Source organism: Bufo gargarizans, chromosome 11 (genome assembly GCF_014858855.1).
Source record: "Bufo gargarizans isolate SCDJY-AF-19 chromosome 11, ASM1485885v1, whole genome shotgun sequence".
Lineage (NCBI taxonomy): Eukaryota > Metazoa > Chordata > Amphibia > Anura > Bufonidae > Bufo > Bufo gargarizans.
Genome location: NC_058090.1, coordinates 91282759 through 91296482, shown reverse-complemented (window position 1 = coordinate 91296482; position 13724 = coordinate 91282759). Strand labels below are relative to the sequence as shown.

The following is a 13724-nucleotide window of genomic DNA, read 5'->3' as shown; positions in this document are numbered from 1 at the left end:
CCCATCAGTACCCCCAGACCTCAGATTAGCCCATTAGTACCCCCAGACCTGGAAGCGCTCACTAGTTTTTGTTTTATAAGACGCATGGACATTTTCTCCCCACTTTTGGGGGGGAAAGTGCGTCTTATAAAGCGAAAAATACGGTATATTCTAATTTATTAAGATGCACCTATATTTCCTCAATCTCCAACACAGCAAATATAATCTTCTTCAAGATGGAGCTGCAAGAAAACACCTTACTGCTGTAATCCTGCTTGTGTTAGGTGAATTGTACAAGGCAAACAAAAAGCATGTGTTGTTTTGCAAATTATGTTGTACCCCTCCCAAAAAGTTGCGTGGTTGCTACATCATTTCCCTTGCAATGTTCATGTTTCTCATGTACTGTTTTTCCTCCATCTCCACCACATCGATCATTACCTCTCTCAAGATGAAGCTGCAAGAACCCACAAGACGCCTGTATGCTTCTCTTACAGCTGTGATCCTGCTCGTGTTAGGTGGGTCTTGCTTTATTTTATTATAATGAAACCTATGGGGGCTGCTTATGGGTGCAGAGAGATGGTTGACATATCTGAGACTAAGTAAGAGACCTTCAGAAATGAACAGACTAAAGGGTCTTGCCCTTGCCGCACTACTGAGCAATGTGCCCCTTCCACTTAACACAGAAGTCCTTATCTCCAACTTACACTGATGGGACGTATCCCATCATCTATAATACATGGTTGGGGCTGGTGGGTCAATGTGTGAGACATTATTTGGGCTTCACAAGGTCTTTTATTTGAAAGTGTTGGGCTATGAACTCTGATTTTGGCTGATCTATAATAATTTGAGGTCTATCAATATTTTTAGAATGTAAAATATTGTCCTATCTGGACAATCCCTACCCACATGCCTCATTAGGATTCAAAGACATCATTAAGGGGGAAAGTCTTGGCTTCTTGGCTGCAGACGCTCCCCAACCCTTCTCTGCTCTTGATTAATGGCTCGGTGGTATCCTACTAGTTAAGACATAGTATTATGCAGGAGACCACTGGAGCGGTCCATCAAGAGCAAAAGGGAAGGGTTAGCAGTCAAGGATTCAGGAGGACACTTTATTGGTTTATGTAGTGCCCTAGAGCAGGGAGTACTTTGACATTTGGACGTTTGTGGACATTTGCCTATATCTCTTGAAAGGGTTAACTTATACTGTTTAATACTGTGTTCCTGCATTTTTTATGTTGTGATATACACTCACCTAAAGAATTATTAGGAACACCTGTTCTATTTCTCATTAATGCGATTATCTAGTCAACCAATCACATGGCAGTTGCTTCAATGCATGTAGGGTTGTGGTCCTGGTCAAGACAATCTCCTGAACTCCAAACTGAATGTCAGAATGGGAAAGAAAGTGGGCTACAACAGCAGAAGACCCCACCGGGTACCACTCATCTCCACTACAAATAGGAAAAAGAGGCTACAATTTGCACGAGCTCACCAAAATTGGACTGTTGAAGACTGGAAAAATGTTGCCTGGTCTGATGAGTCTCGATTTCTGCTGAGATATTCAAATGGTAGAGTCCGAATTTGGCGTAAACAGAATGAGAACATGTATCCATCATGCCTTGTTACCACAATCTCCTGAACTCCAACCTGAATGTCAGAATGGGAAAGAAAGGTGATTTAAGCAATGTTGAGAGTGGCATGGTTGTTGGTGCCAGACGGGCCGGTCTGAGTATTTTTACAATCTGCTCAGTTACTGGGATTTTCATGCACAACCATTTCTAGGGTTTACAAAGAATGGTGTGAAAAGGGAAAAACATCCAGTATGTGTCAGTCCTGTGGCCGAAAATGCCTTGTTGATGCTTGAGGTCAGAGGAGAATGGTCCGACTGATTCAAGCTGATAGAAGAGCAACGTTGACTGAAATAACCACTCGTTACAACCGAGGTATGCAGCAAAGCATTTGTGAAGCCACAACACACACAACCTTGAGGTGGATGGGCTACAACAGCAGAAGACCCCACCGGGTACAACTCATCTCCACTACAAATAAGAAAAAGAGGCTACAATTTGCACGAGCTCGCCAAAATTGGACTGTTGAAGACTGGAAAAATGGTTTCTTGAACATGGCAATGAGTTCACTGCACTAAAATGGCCCCACAGTCCCCAGATCTCAACCCAATAGAGCATGTTTGGGATGTGGTGGAACGGGAGCTTCGTGCCCTGGATGTGCATCCCTCAAATCTCCATCAACTGCAAGATGCTATCCTATCAATATGGGCCAACATTTCTAAAGAATGCTATCAGCGCCTTGTGGAATCAATGCCACGTAGAATTAAGGCAGTTCTGAAGGCAAAAGGGGGTCCAACACCGTATTAGTATGGTGTTCCTAATAATTCTTTAGGTGAGTGTATATCCTGTTTCATTATAACTGTATTTACATGGCTCTGTGGAAAGGGTTAATGAATACTGAGAGACTGTTAGGCCTCTTTCACACGGATGAGTTTTCTGCGCGGGTGCAATGCGTGAGGTGAACGCATTGCACCCGCACTGAATTCGGACCCATTCATTTCTATGGGGCTGTGCACATGAGCGGTGATTTTCACGCATCACTTGTGCGTTGCGTGAAAATCGCAGCATGATCTATATTGTGCGTTTTTCACGCAACGCAGGCCCCATAGAAGTGAATAGGGCAAGCAAGTGCGGATGCGGTGCGATTTTCACGCATGGTTGCTAGGAGACGATCGGGATGTGGACCAGATCATTATTATTTTCCCTTATAACATGGTTATAAGGGAAAATAATAGCATTCTGAATACAGACTGCATAGTAAATTAGGAATGGAGGGGTTAGATAAAAAAATAATTAAACTTACCATGGTGACGGACCATGTGATGAGCGCAGTGACGTCACCAAAGGTCCTTTTCCTCCCAGGTCATCAAAGAAGAAGAAAGAAGACAAGCCGGACTGTGCGAACAAGTGGATGAGGTAAGTTTAATAAATGTATTTATTTTTTTAGCCCCTCGATCTCTAATTTACTTAGCATTCTGTATTAATAATGCTATTATTTTCCCTAATAACCATGTTTATTTTCCCACGCACATAGCTCTGCTAGGCTTACTTTATTAGTGCCACAATGTGGGGGTACATATCTTTTATTGATTAACCTTTAATTCAATTTAATTTTTTTATTTTTTTGCAAGGGGGAAAGAAAATCAGAAATAGTTTTTTATCTTTTTAATGATATGTACTGTGCAGTATAAATAACTACCATATTTTTCGCCCTATAAGACACACCTAGGTTTTAGAGGAGGAAAATAAGCAAAAAATATTTTGAGCCAAAAGGTGTGCTTTGGTTGGGTTTTGAACTAATGGTGGTCTGTGGATGGCACTGTTATGGGGGATCTGGGGAGGACACACTGTTATAGGGGATCTGTGGAGGACAAACTGTTATGGGGGATCTGTGGAGGACACACTGTTATGGGGGATCTGTGGAGGACACACTGTTATGGGGGGATCTGTGGAGGACACACTGTTATGGGGGGATCTGTGGAGGACACACTGTTATGGGGGATCTGTGGAGGACACACTGTTATGGGGGATCTGTGGAGGACACACTGTTATGGGGGATCTGTGGAGGACACACTGTTATGGGGGATCTGTGGAGGACACACTGTTATGGGGGATCTGTGGAGGACACACTGTTATGGGGGATCTGTGGAGGACACACTGTTATGGGGGGATCTGTGGAGGACACACTGTTATGGGGGATCTGTGGAGGACACACTGTTATGGGGGATCTGTGGAGGACACACTGTTATGGGGGATCTGTGGAGGACACACTGTTATGGGGGATCTGTGGAGGACACACTGTTATGGGGGATCTGTGGAGGACACACTGTTATGGGGGATCTGTGGAGGACACACTGTTATGGGGGATCTGTGGAGGACACACTGTTATGGGGGATCTGTGGAGGACACTGTTATGGGGGATCTGTGGAGGACACTTATGGGGGATCTGTGGAGGACACTTATGGGGGATCTGTGGAGGACACACTGTTATAGGGGATCTGTGGAGGACACACTGTTATGGGGGATCTGTGGAGGACACACTGTTATGGGGGATCTGTGGAGGACACACTGTTATGGGGGATCTGTGGAGGACACACTGTTATGGTGGATCTGTGGAGGACACACTGTTATGGGGGATCTGTGGATGGCACACTGTTATGGGGGATCTGTGGATGGCACACTGTTATGGGGGATCTGTGGATGGCACACTGTTATGGGGGATCTGTGGTTGGCACACTGTTATGGGGGATCTGTAGATGACACACTGTTATGGGGGATCTGTGGATGACACACTGTTATGGGGGGATCTGTGGAGGACACACTGTTATGGGGGATCTGTGGAGGATACACTGTTATGGGGGATCTGTGGAGGATACACTGTTATGGGGGATCTGTGGAGGATACACTGTTAAACGGGATCTGTGGATGACACTGTTATGGGGGATCTGTGGAGGATACACTGTTATGGGGGATCTGTGGAGGATACACTGTTATACGGGATCTGGGGAGGACACACTGTTATGGGGGATCTGTGGAGGACACACTGTTATGGGGGATCTGTGGAGGACACTGTTATGGGGGATCTGTGGAGGACACACTGTTATGGGGGGGATTTGTGGAGGACACACTGTTATGGGGGATCTGTGGAGGACACTGTTATGGGGGATCTGTGGAGGACACTGTTATGGGGGATCTGTGGAGGACACTGTTATGGGGGATCTGTGGAGGACACACTGTTATGGGGAGATTTGTGGAGGACACACTGTTATGGGGGATCTGCGGATGACACTGTTAGGCCCCTTTCACATGAGCGAGTATTCCGCGCGGGTGCGATGCGTGAGTTGAACGCATTGCACCCGCACTGAATCCTGACCCATTTATTTCTATGGGGCTGTTCACATGAGCGGTGATTTTCACGCATCACTTGTGCGTTGCGTGAAAATCGCAGCATGCTCCTCTTTGTGCGTTGCGGTGCGATAATCCACGCAACGCAGGCCCCATAGAAGTGAATGGGGTTGCGTGAAAATCGCAAGCATCCGCAAGCAAGTGCGGATGCGGTGCGATTTTCACGCATGGATTCTAGTTGACAGTCTATTCACTGTATTATTTTCCCTTATAACATGGCTATAAGGGAAAATAATAGCATTCTGACTACAGAATACATAGTATAATAGTGCTGGAAGGGTTAAAAAAATAAAAAAGTTAACTCACCTTATCCTCTTGTTCGCGTAGTTCGTTCCCGGTCTGTTCTTTGCTAGCTGTGGGCTTGGGCTAAAGGACCTTTGATGACATCAGATCAAATGCTCCATCACCACGGTGATGGACCATGTGATTGGAGCATGTGATCTGACGTCATCAAAGGTCCTTTAGCCCAAGCCCACAGCTAGCAAAGAACAGACCGGGAACGAACTACGCGAACAAGAGGATAAGGTGAGTTAACTTTTTTATTTTTTTAACCCTTCCAGCACTATTATACTATGTATTCTGTAGTCAGAATGCTATTATTTTCCCTTATAACCATGTTATAAGGGAAAATAATACAATCTTCAGAACATCAATCCCAAGCCTGAACTTCTGTGAAGAAGTTCGGGTTTGGGTACCAAACATGCGCGATTTTTCTCACGTGAGTGCAAAACGCATGACAATGTTTTGCACTCGCGCGGAAAAATTGCGCATTTTCCCGCAACGCACCAGGCTCTTATCCGGGCAAAAAACATGACGCCCGTGTGAAAGAGGCCTTATACGGGATCTGTGGATGACACCGTTATGGGGGATCTGTGGATGGCACTGTTATGGGGGGATCTGTGGATGACACTGTTATGGGGGGATCTGTGGATGGCACTGTTATGGGGGGATCTGTGGATGACATATATATAGCATTTTATATATACAGATCCCCCCCCCCATAACAGTGTCCTTGGGTAAAATGGTGAATGACCTCCAATACAGGGGGTGGGGGTCGGCATCTTGTTTCGTAATGGCAGCCGGGCCCGGTGCAGTCACTGTATTCTATTACACCGGGCCCCGCTCACTGTAGCAAAACCCCTGACGAAGCTGACTGGCGAAACCTAGGTCGGGTGCTACACTAGGAACTACCATTTGGTTTCCTGCTTTTATAATTCACTCTCTTGCGAGTATAATAAAAATCCTTGGGAATTTTATCCTCGTGGAACTTCACTATTTTGCGCCAAATTTTCATTTCAGCGGTTTGGATGTCCTCCGGTGCATCGACCCCTGAATTTTATTGTGTGGATGCATTGTGAAGAGCTTGGAAATCCGAGTGGACGTGCCTCCATGTACTGGGCAGCGCGACCACCATTACCTATTCATTTCTGCCAGAAAGCAGACGAATTCCAGTAGGATCCCATAAAAATATTTTAGGATTTACACTTTCTGCTCCGCAAAGGGGTTATTCACACGACTGTATGTATTTTGCAGTCCGCAAAAAATACGGATGACGTCCGTGTGCATTCCGTATTTTGCGGAACGGAACAGCCGGCCCCTAATAGAACAGTCCTATCCTTGTCCGTAATGCGGAGAATAATAGGACAAGACTCAAAATGTTGCGGAACGGAAATACGGACATACGGAATCGGAATGCTCATGGAGTACATTCCGTATTTTTTTGTGGACCCATTAAAATGACGTTCTGCATACGGCCCGCCCCAAAAAAAAAAAAGGAACAGAAACTGAAAAATATATGGTTGTGTGAATGACCCCTAACTCAAATCACTGAGCCGAAACCTCATCCGCCACTGATCGCCCTAACTGACAGACCTTCATGACACTGGCAGAAGAAGAATCGCGCAGTCCAGGGACAGAAAGGTGTGTACGTATAACATGTCTGCTTACCACGGTAGGGACGCCTCTGCCTTTTCTTGACCACGGCTCCTCTTGTGCTGCCACCACCATCTCACGCTGGGGCTGAACTCCGCTATATAATTATTCTTATTATACGATCATTCATTCTTAGGATAAAGTCAGACAACCCCAGTAAATGTGACGGTTTCTCCTGTGTCTGCAGGAGGTGAAGCCAACATCCAGGTCCACAAGAACGTTCTACTGCACGGATCACTCAGGATGTCCTATTCTCCTTCCCAGAAGAACGGAGCAATTAGATCAATTACCTGGAAGTTTGATAAGATCAATGAACAAGTCACCATACTGGACACCACTGAGAAACCATATTATGTATATGCCTCTAAGTTCAGGGATCGGCTACAACCGTCTGAGAACCTACACACATTGACCATCGTGGATCTGACCATCGAAGATGGTGGGATGTACACCATTGATGTTTTAGATGTAAAAGGAGTACGAGAATCTTATTCATTTAATGTCACCGTCTATGGTACGTATATTCACGTTGACTTTATAGTATCCCAGGATCAACCCTATTAAACCAGCCCTATCACCTGGTAGTACTGATCCTGCTGATTTAAATGATACTCGTCTTGTGAAAATCAGCTCTGCCGTTCCTCAGAAATAAAAAGATTAAATTTTTTATGTAAATGAAGGATTCGGTGCACTGAGGGTGTGTCCTAGCCTCTCTGTGCACCTCAGTTCCTAAGTGCTGGCCACGCCCCTCAGGGCACCGAAGCCCTAATTTGCATAAAGAATAAAAGGCTTTTATGCTGGGGAACAGCAGATTTTCACAAGACAGGTATGGGTTCTGATCAGCAGGATCAACCCTACCAGTGGGTTCTCTTTAACTAGGTAGCTCCTGGATTGGGATCATTTAGTAAACTGAAAATGGCTCCATGCAGATGTTATTGAAGAAAGACCTCAAGGACATCCAGATCTTAACTAGAACGGGAACCAGAAAAATGTCTCCATACCGCTACCAAACAATGGTGCAGATGCAGGTGACAGAGGTGAAGAGGTCTGCAGTGACCACCAGGGGGAGCCAACTACATGTGAAATGACATTGCTGCCTGCCACTGAAATGCAGGAAACCAGAAACCATCAGCTGTCCTAAGAGATTGTCCTCTAATCAGCAGTGATGTGACACCGTACTATGTGCTATAATATGTGTGCAGTATGGCAGTACACTTGTAGCAACACTGATTGGATTACAGCTCCATATAGCATCCTCCGACCTATTGCATCTTCCCTTTATTTTACTAACTAGACATTGTATGGATGATCTTTACCACCACTTAAAGGGATTTTTTTAATCTTGGACAAACAAAACCCAAAACATAGCTTTACATTCATACATAACATTACCCTGTACTGATCCTGAGTTACATCCTTTATTATACTCCAGAGCTGCACTCACTATTCTGCTGGTGCAGTCACTGTGTACATACATTACTTATCCTGTACTGATCCTGAGTTACATCCTGTATTATACTCCAGAGCTGCACTCACTATTCTGCTGGTGCAGTCACTGTGTACATACATTACTTATCCTGTACTGATCCTGAGTTACATCCTTTATTATACTCCAGAGCTGTACTCACTATTCTGCTGGTGGAGTCACTGTGTACATACTTTACTTATCCTGTACTGATCCTGAGTTATATCCTGTATTATACTCCAGAGCTGCACTCACTATTCTGCTGGTGCAGTCACTGTGTACATACATTACTTATCCTGTACTGATCCTCAGTTACATCCTGTATTATACTCCAGAGCTGCACTCACTATTCTGCTGGTGCAGTCACTGTGTACATACATTACTTATCCTGTACTGATCCTGAGTTACATCCTGTATTATACTCCAGAGCTGCACTCACTATTCTGCTGGTGCAGTCACTGTGTACATACATTACTTATCCTGTACTGATCCTGAGTTACATCCTTTATTATACTCCAGAGCTGCACTCACTATTCTGCTGGTGGAGTCACTGTGTACATACATTACTTATCCTGTACTGATCCTGAGTTACATCCTGTATTATACTCCAGAGCTGCACTCACTATTCTGCTGGTGCAGTCACTGTGTACATACATTACTTATCCTGTACTGATCCTCAGTTACATCCTGTATTATACTCCAGAGCTGCACTCACTATTCTGCTGGTGCAGTCACTGTGTACATACATTACTTATCCTGTACTGATCCTGAGTTACATCCTGTATTATACTCCAGAGCTGCACTCACTATTCTGCTGGTGCAGTCACTATGTACATACATTACTTATCCTGTACTGATCCTGAGTTACATCCTGCATTATACTCCAGAGCTGCACTCACTATTCTGCTAGTGGAGTCACTTTGTACATAAATTACTTATCCTGTACTGATCCTGAGTTACATCCTGTATTATACTCCAGAGCTGCACTCACTATTCTGCTGGTGCAGTCACTGTGTACATACATTACTTATCCTGTACTGATCCTGAGTTACATCCTGTATTATACTCCAGAGCTGCACTCACTATTCTGCTGGTGGAGTCACGGTGTACATACATTACATTACATATCCTTCTAAGTTCAGGGATCGGCTACAAATGTCTGAGGATCTATGTACATTGACTGCAATTGATCTGACTGTGGAGGACGGTGGTATTTACACCACTGATGTTATAGATGAAAATGAAATGCAAAAGTATATCAATCTATTTACATTGACTTTACAGTATCTCAGGTTATTTAAAGAGCAACTGTCAGAAGGATCAACCTTATAAAACCAGGCATACCGCTTGGTAGGATTGATCCTGATTTAATGTCACCATCTGTGGTGCATCAAACTATTTTAAGTTTATTATGTAATCCTAATTCAGGAATTCAGCAATTGGGGGCATTTAAAGGGCATCTATCAGCAGAAACAACTCTGTTAAACCAGCCACAATGCCTGGTAAGGTTGATTCTGCTGATTAAAATGACATCTGTCTTGTGAAAATCGGTTGTGATGTTCCCGAGAAAAAACGCTTTTGCTCTTCATACAAATGAGGGCTTCCGTGCACAGAGGGGTGGGGCCTGGCTTCTCAGTGCTGGCCACGCCCCTCAGTGCACTGAAGACTTCATTTATATAATATAACAAAAGTCTTTTTTCTCAGGAACGCCACCACCGATGTTCACAAAACAAGTATCATTTTAATCAGCAGGATCAACCCTTTACACAGCCTGATATGTTCTCTCATTACAGAGCCTGTTCCACTTCCAAGTATAAGGACTGTGGTGAAAGAGAACGCCATAGACAGATGCAGTGTTACTCTTCATTGCTCTGTCCCATCAAACCCATTAGATTTCTCCTATAGCTGGCAATGCGGAGATAGGAAATCTGATTGTCAGCAGTATAATAAAGGAAGAACAGTCCAGATATCCCTGAAGAACGACGCCAAGGACATGGAGATCCTGTGCATAGTCCAGAACCCTGTGGACAAGAAGAATGTCTCTTTCCACGTACAAGAAACGTGTATGTTTACAGGTGAGAGATTCTCTTCAGAATGGCTGGATTATTAAGGTTAGGTTAAGCTCACAGATGGGCAATGTATAGAAACACATAGATATAATCCATATAGACGCACATCCAGAGTGTCCATGTATAAGTACCTCCTAGACATACATCGTTCCTAGAAGGTAAAGAGAGATGGCTTCCATGTACAGTATGTAGAATGTGTACTCACCAGACCAGCATATGAGGCAGTTCATACTCCATGAAGAAGTGCCTGCAGTTTGGTGGAGAGAGCAGGAGGTGGCCTGTAACCTGCACAGGAACGGGAGCGCATACACCGAGCCAAACCTGTAGCTGGCATGTGGGATCCTGGGAGGGAAGGCGTAGGTCGCTGGCTCTCCCGATTGTCAGCTCTGCTGTTCAGTGATGTATCAGCACTTAACTACTGTTCTGTTCATACACAAAGTGAGCCTAGTGCTTATAGACTGAGCACATCAGGACACGTAGACCTTGTTGTGAGGGATGAGAATCCATTTTGTATGAGTATTTCTTCCATCTTGTGCATATGTGGAAAATGAATGAGCCAGCTGGCAGGATGTAGGGAGTCTCTGTGTATATAGATGAAATGTTCCTGGCTGCAAGGCCAAGGTAAGCAGCTCCCTCGCTCCCTTATCAGAGTTATGTTCCTTCTGAGTTTACGGATGTACTGCTGAAGAATGTCAACTTTGAGATAAGATGCTGCAGAAACTTTTTCATTATTAGATTTCTGTTAGTATAGTGCGGAAGTATTGCCTTTTATGAATAACGAATCAAATTATTAGTTTCGATTTTCACCCCAATGGTGGTGGGCCAGATTTGGCTATGATTATCTGTAGTGTTATAGAGAATCTGATTCAGCAGTGTGTCTGTGTCAGCTCTCTGAGCGCTCATAAGGACACTTTAATTGGGACCCCGACAATTATAGAAGAAGGGGGTTTTGCTCCAACAACCTCTCCTGCTCCAAATGAAAAATAGTTTTTTCGTCCACGGTTCAGTTGAAAAGTTACAGGGCTGACCCTACTGATTAAAATGATACCCGTCTTGTGAAAATCGGTTGTGGCGTTCCTGAGAAAAATGACATGTTTTCTTTACAGTGAGGTCTTCAATACAGTGAGGGGCGTGGCCAACACTGGATAGCTGAGGAGCGCTAATGAGCTAGGCCCTGCCCCTTAATGCGCTGAAGCCTTCCTTTGTATAAAAAAAGTATTTTTTCTCAGGAACGCCACCACCGATTTTCACAAGAGAGGTATCAGTTTAATCAGCAGGATCATTCCTACCAGGCAGTGTGACTTTTTATGGGGCCGGTGCTCCTGAGTGGGGTAATCTTTAAGCAGGACAGTTTTTGCTTTTTAATGACAACCCATCTCAATGATGTCTCTGTTCTTGTTTACAGACAGGTCATCCACTTTGAGATCGATTTCTCTTTGTTATCTTCTGATCAGCAAGCCAGCGCAATGTGTACTGTTCCTGGTGCCGTTAATTATATATCTTGCTATAATAAGGGAAGAAAAGGTAGGTAAGTAGTGTCCTACCACTTTCTGCATAAGGGGCACTTTGATCTCATCTCGTGACCACTGTGGTGACACTCCATATCACTGTGGTTGGCTTCTATTGGCCACTGCAGTCACATGATAAGTCCTTGATGTGTACGAGACGTCATCATGTCCCCATATATACAGACAGCGAATGGTTGCTTCCGGGACTCTCCATTGATTCCTATGTCAAGAGGGTGTAGCTTATGCTAATTTTCAGAATGGAGCATTACTACTATTTTGTAGGCCCTCCAATATAAAAAAGGAGGTGGGGCTTAACATGTAACGATACTCGAATACTTATTTGCTCCCCTAAAAAAGCTCTTTATATGGGGATAAAGGTACCTACACTGAATTGTGTTTCTTTTTAGTCTCTTGGCATGCTCTTCTTATGGAAGTGATTCTTAAAATGTAAGAAAGGTAGAAATAACTAGGTTCCTCTTGTACTGCCTTACTCTGGTCATGTGACCAGGAGCCTAGCTGTAGTTGGTGTAGTGGTAAAGGACCTCCCCTGAGGGCCGGTGTTTGAATTACAGTTGGAATAATTGGGAGACATTTGGCGATTGGTGTCAGTGGGTACGGCAGAAAGTATGGCCGTGTCTGAATTACAGTTGCTGCCATTGGGACATGTCCTAGAAAGTGCAGTTATGAATATAGAATAAATTGCTAAGTTTTAATTTTTCTTTCTACTTTTTTTTCACAGCTTAACACACTGTGGACATAGAGAAATGACTCTGCAGCCAACATCCCCTACGCCAGTATTACACGACAGCACATAGACATTTATAGAAAATAATGCCTCTACAGGCAACATAGTGTAAATCTTTCATCTGCCTGTCGGGGAAACTACAGCTCCCAGTATGCCCGGACAGCTGCAGGCAACAGCCAGAGAGCCACAAGATGGGATGTAAAAAATAAATTTTTGGGACGAAAAGTGAAAAAAAGAAACGAAAAAAAACAAACAATGCTCTTATACAATGGTTTGTTGGAGAAAAATAAAAAAGAATAAAAAAACATACAAAATTGGCATGGCTCCATCCATAACGACCTGTACTATAAAATTAATACATTAATCTGTCCTGAATGGTGAACACGGTCAAAAAAGCTCCCCTAAAACAATGACCGTCTCCTGCTGCTACAATAGCTGCTTTTTGTTCATCCTCCCTCACAAAAACTAGGAATCGAAAAAATTGTAGGTACGGTACCGATGAGAATACAGGTCAACCTGACCAAAAAAAGTCCTCAGACAACTCCATTGATACAAAAATAAAGAGGTTATGGTGTCTGGAAAGTGGAGGTTGACAAAGCAAAAAACTGCATTCTTATAATGTATCTTTATGGGTTAATTCTTAAAATACATAATCCTAAGGCGGTTCCTAGCAGAAGTCAGAGGAGTCCTTGCCCTCCGTCCACTCCATGTCCTAGTTTCTTGTGTTGAATCCTGGACGTGTCTCTGCATGTGTGCAAAGAAAAGAATACAACATACTGTACATCAGCTCCCAAGGGGTTGAAAGTAGACTGCCCCTGTAATGACCAATCTTGAAGCTCTTGGGCGCTAAATGCAAAATCTGTACCATGGTCTCCACCTATTATGTACCATTTATAAAACTGGTGTCATCCTATGTACCTAAAGTGACACTGTGGGCTCCAGGGTTTCAGTATAGTCTGAGGTTCCTTGAGTCCATCAGAAGAAGTGATCCTACTTTAGGACACCACAGAAGGTCTAATATCCAAGTCGCGTGACCACTACGAATCCTAATAT

General features: G+C 44.0%; 1 protein-coding gene across 3 annotated transcripts; it reads left to right on the top strand.

Annotated features, from left to right (window-relative positions):
- The first annotated feature begins 422 nt into the window (after positions 1-422).
- Positions 423-12929, top strand: LOC122922145 (SLAM family member 9-like). 3 transcript variants are annotated; one of them, XM_044272643.1, is made up of 6 exons: positions 452-494; positions 2910-2963; positions 7072-7398; positions 10143-10424; positions 11824-11942; positions 12666-12929. In XM_044272643.1, the coding sequence occupies exons 3-6, from the start codon at positions 7128-7130 to the stop codon at positions 12684-12686; spliced, it is 693 nt and encodes a 230-aa protein (XP_044128578.1). In that variant the 5' UTR covers positions 452-494; positions 2910-2963; positions 7072-7127; the 3' UTR covers positions 12687-12929. The 3 variants fall into 3 exon arrangements, with proteins under 3 accessions (XP_044128576.1, XP_044128577.1, XP_044128578.1); XM_044272641.1 differs by lacking the exon at positions 2910-2963 and having other exon boundaries at positions 423-494; XM_044272642.1 differs by lacking the exon at positions 2910-2963 and having other exon boundaries at positions 423-494; positions 11824-11946.
- The last annotated feature ends 795 nt before the right edge of the window (positions 12930-13724 follow it).

Excerpts from the sequence above, each read along its gene's own strand:
- LOC122922145 (XM_044272641.1), top strand. The coding sequence starts at position 428 with ATGAAGCTGCAAGAACCCACAAGACGCCTGTATGCTTCTCTTACAGCT. Across the intron at positions 7,399-10,142 it reads ATTTAATGTCACCGTCTATG|AGCCTGTTCCACTTCCAAGT; the intron begins GTACGTATATTC and ends CTCTCATTACAG. Across the intron at positions 10,425-11,823 it reads AGAAACGTGTATGTTTACAG|ACAGGTCATCCACTTTGAGA; the intron begins GTGAGAGATTCT and ends TCTTGTTTACAG.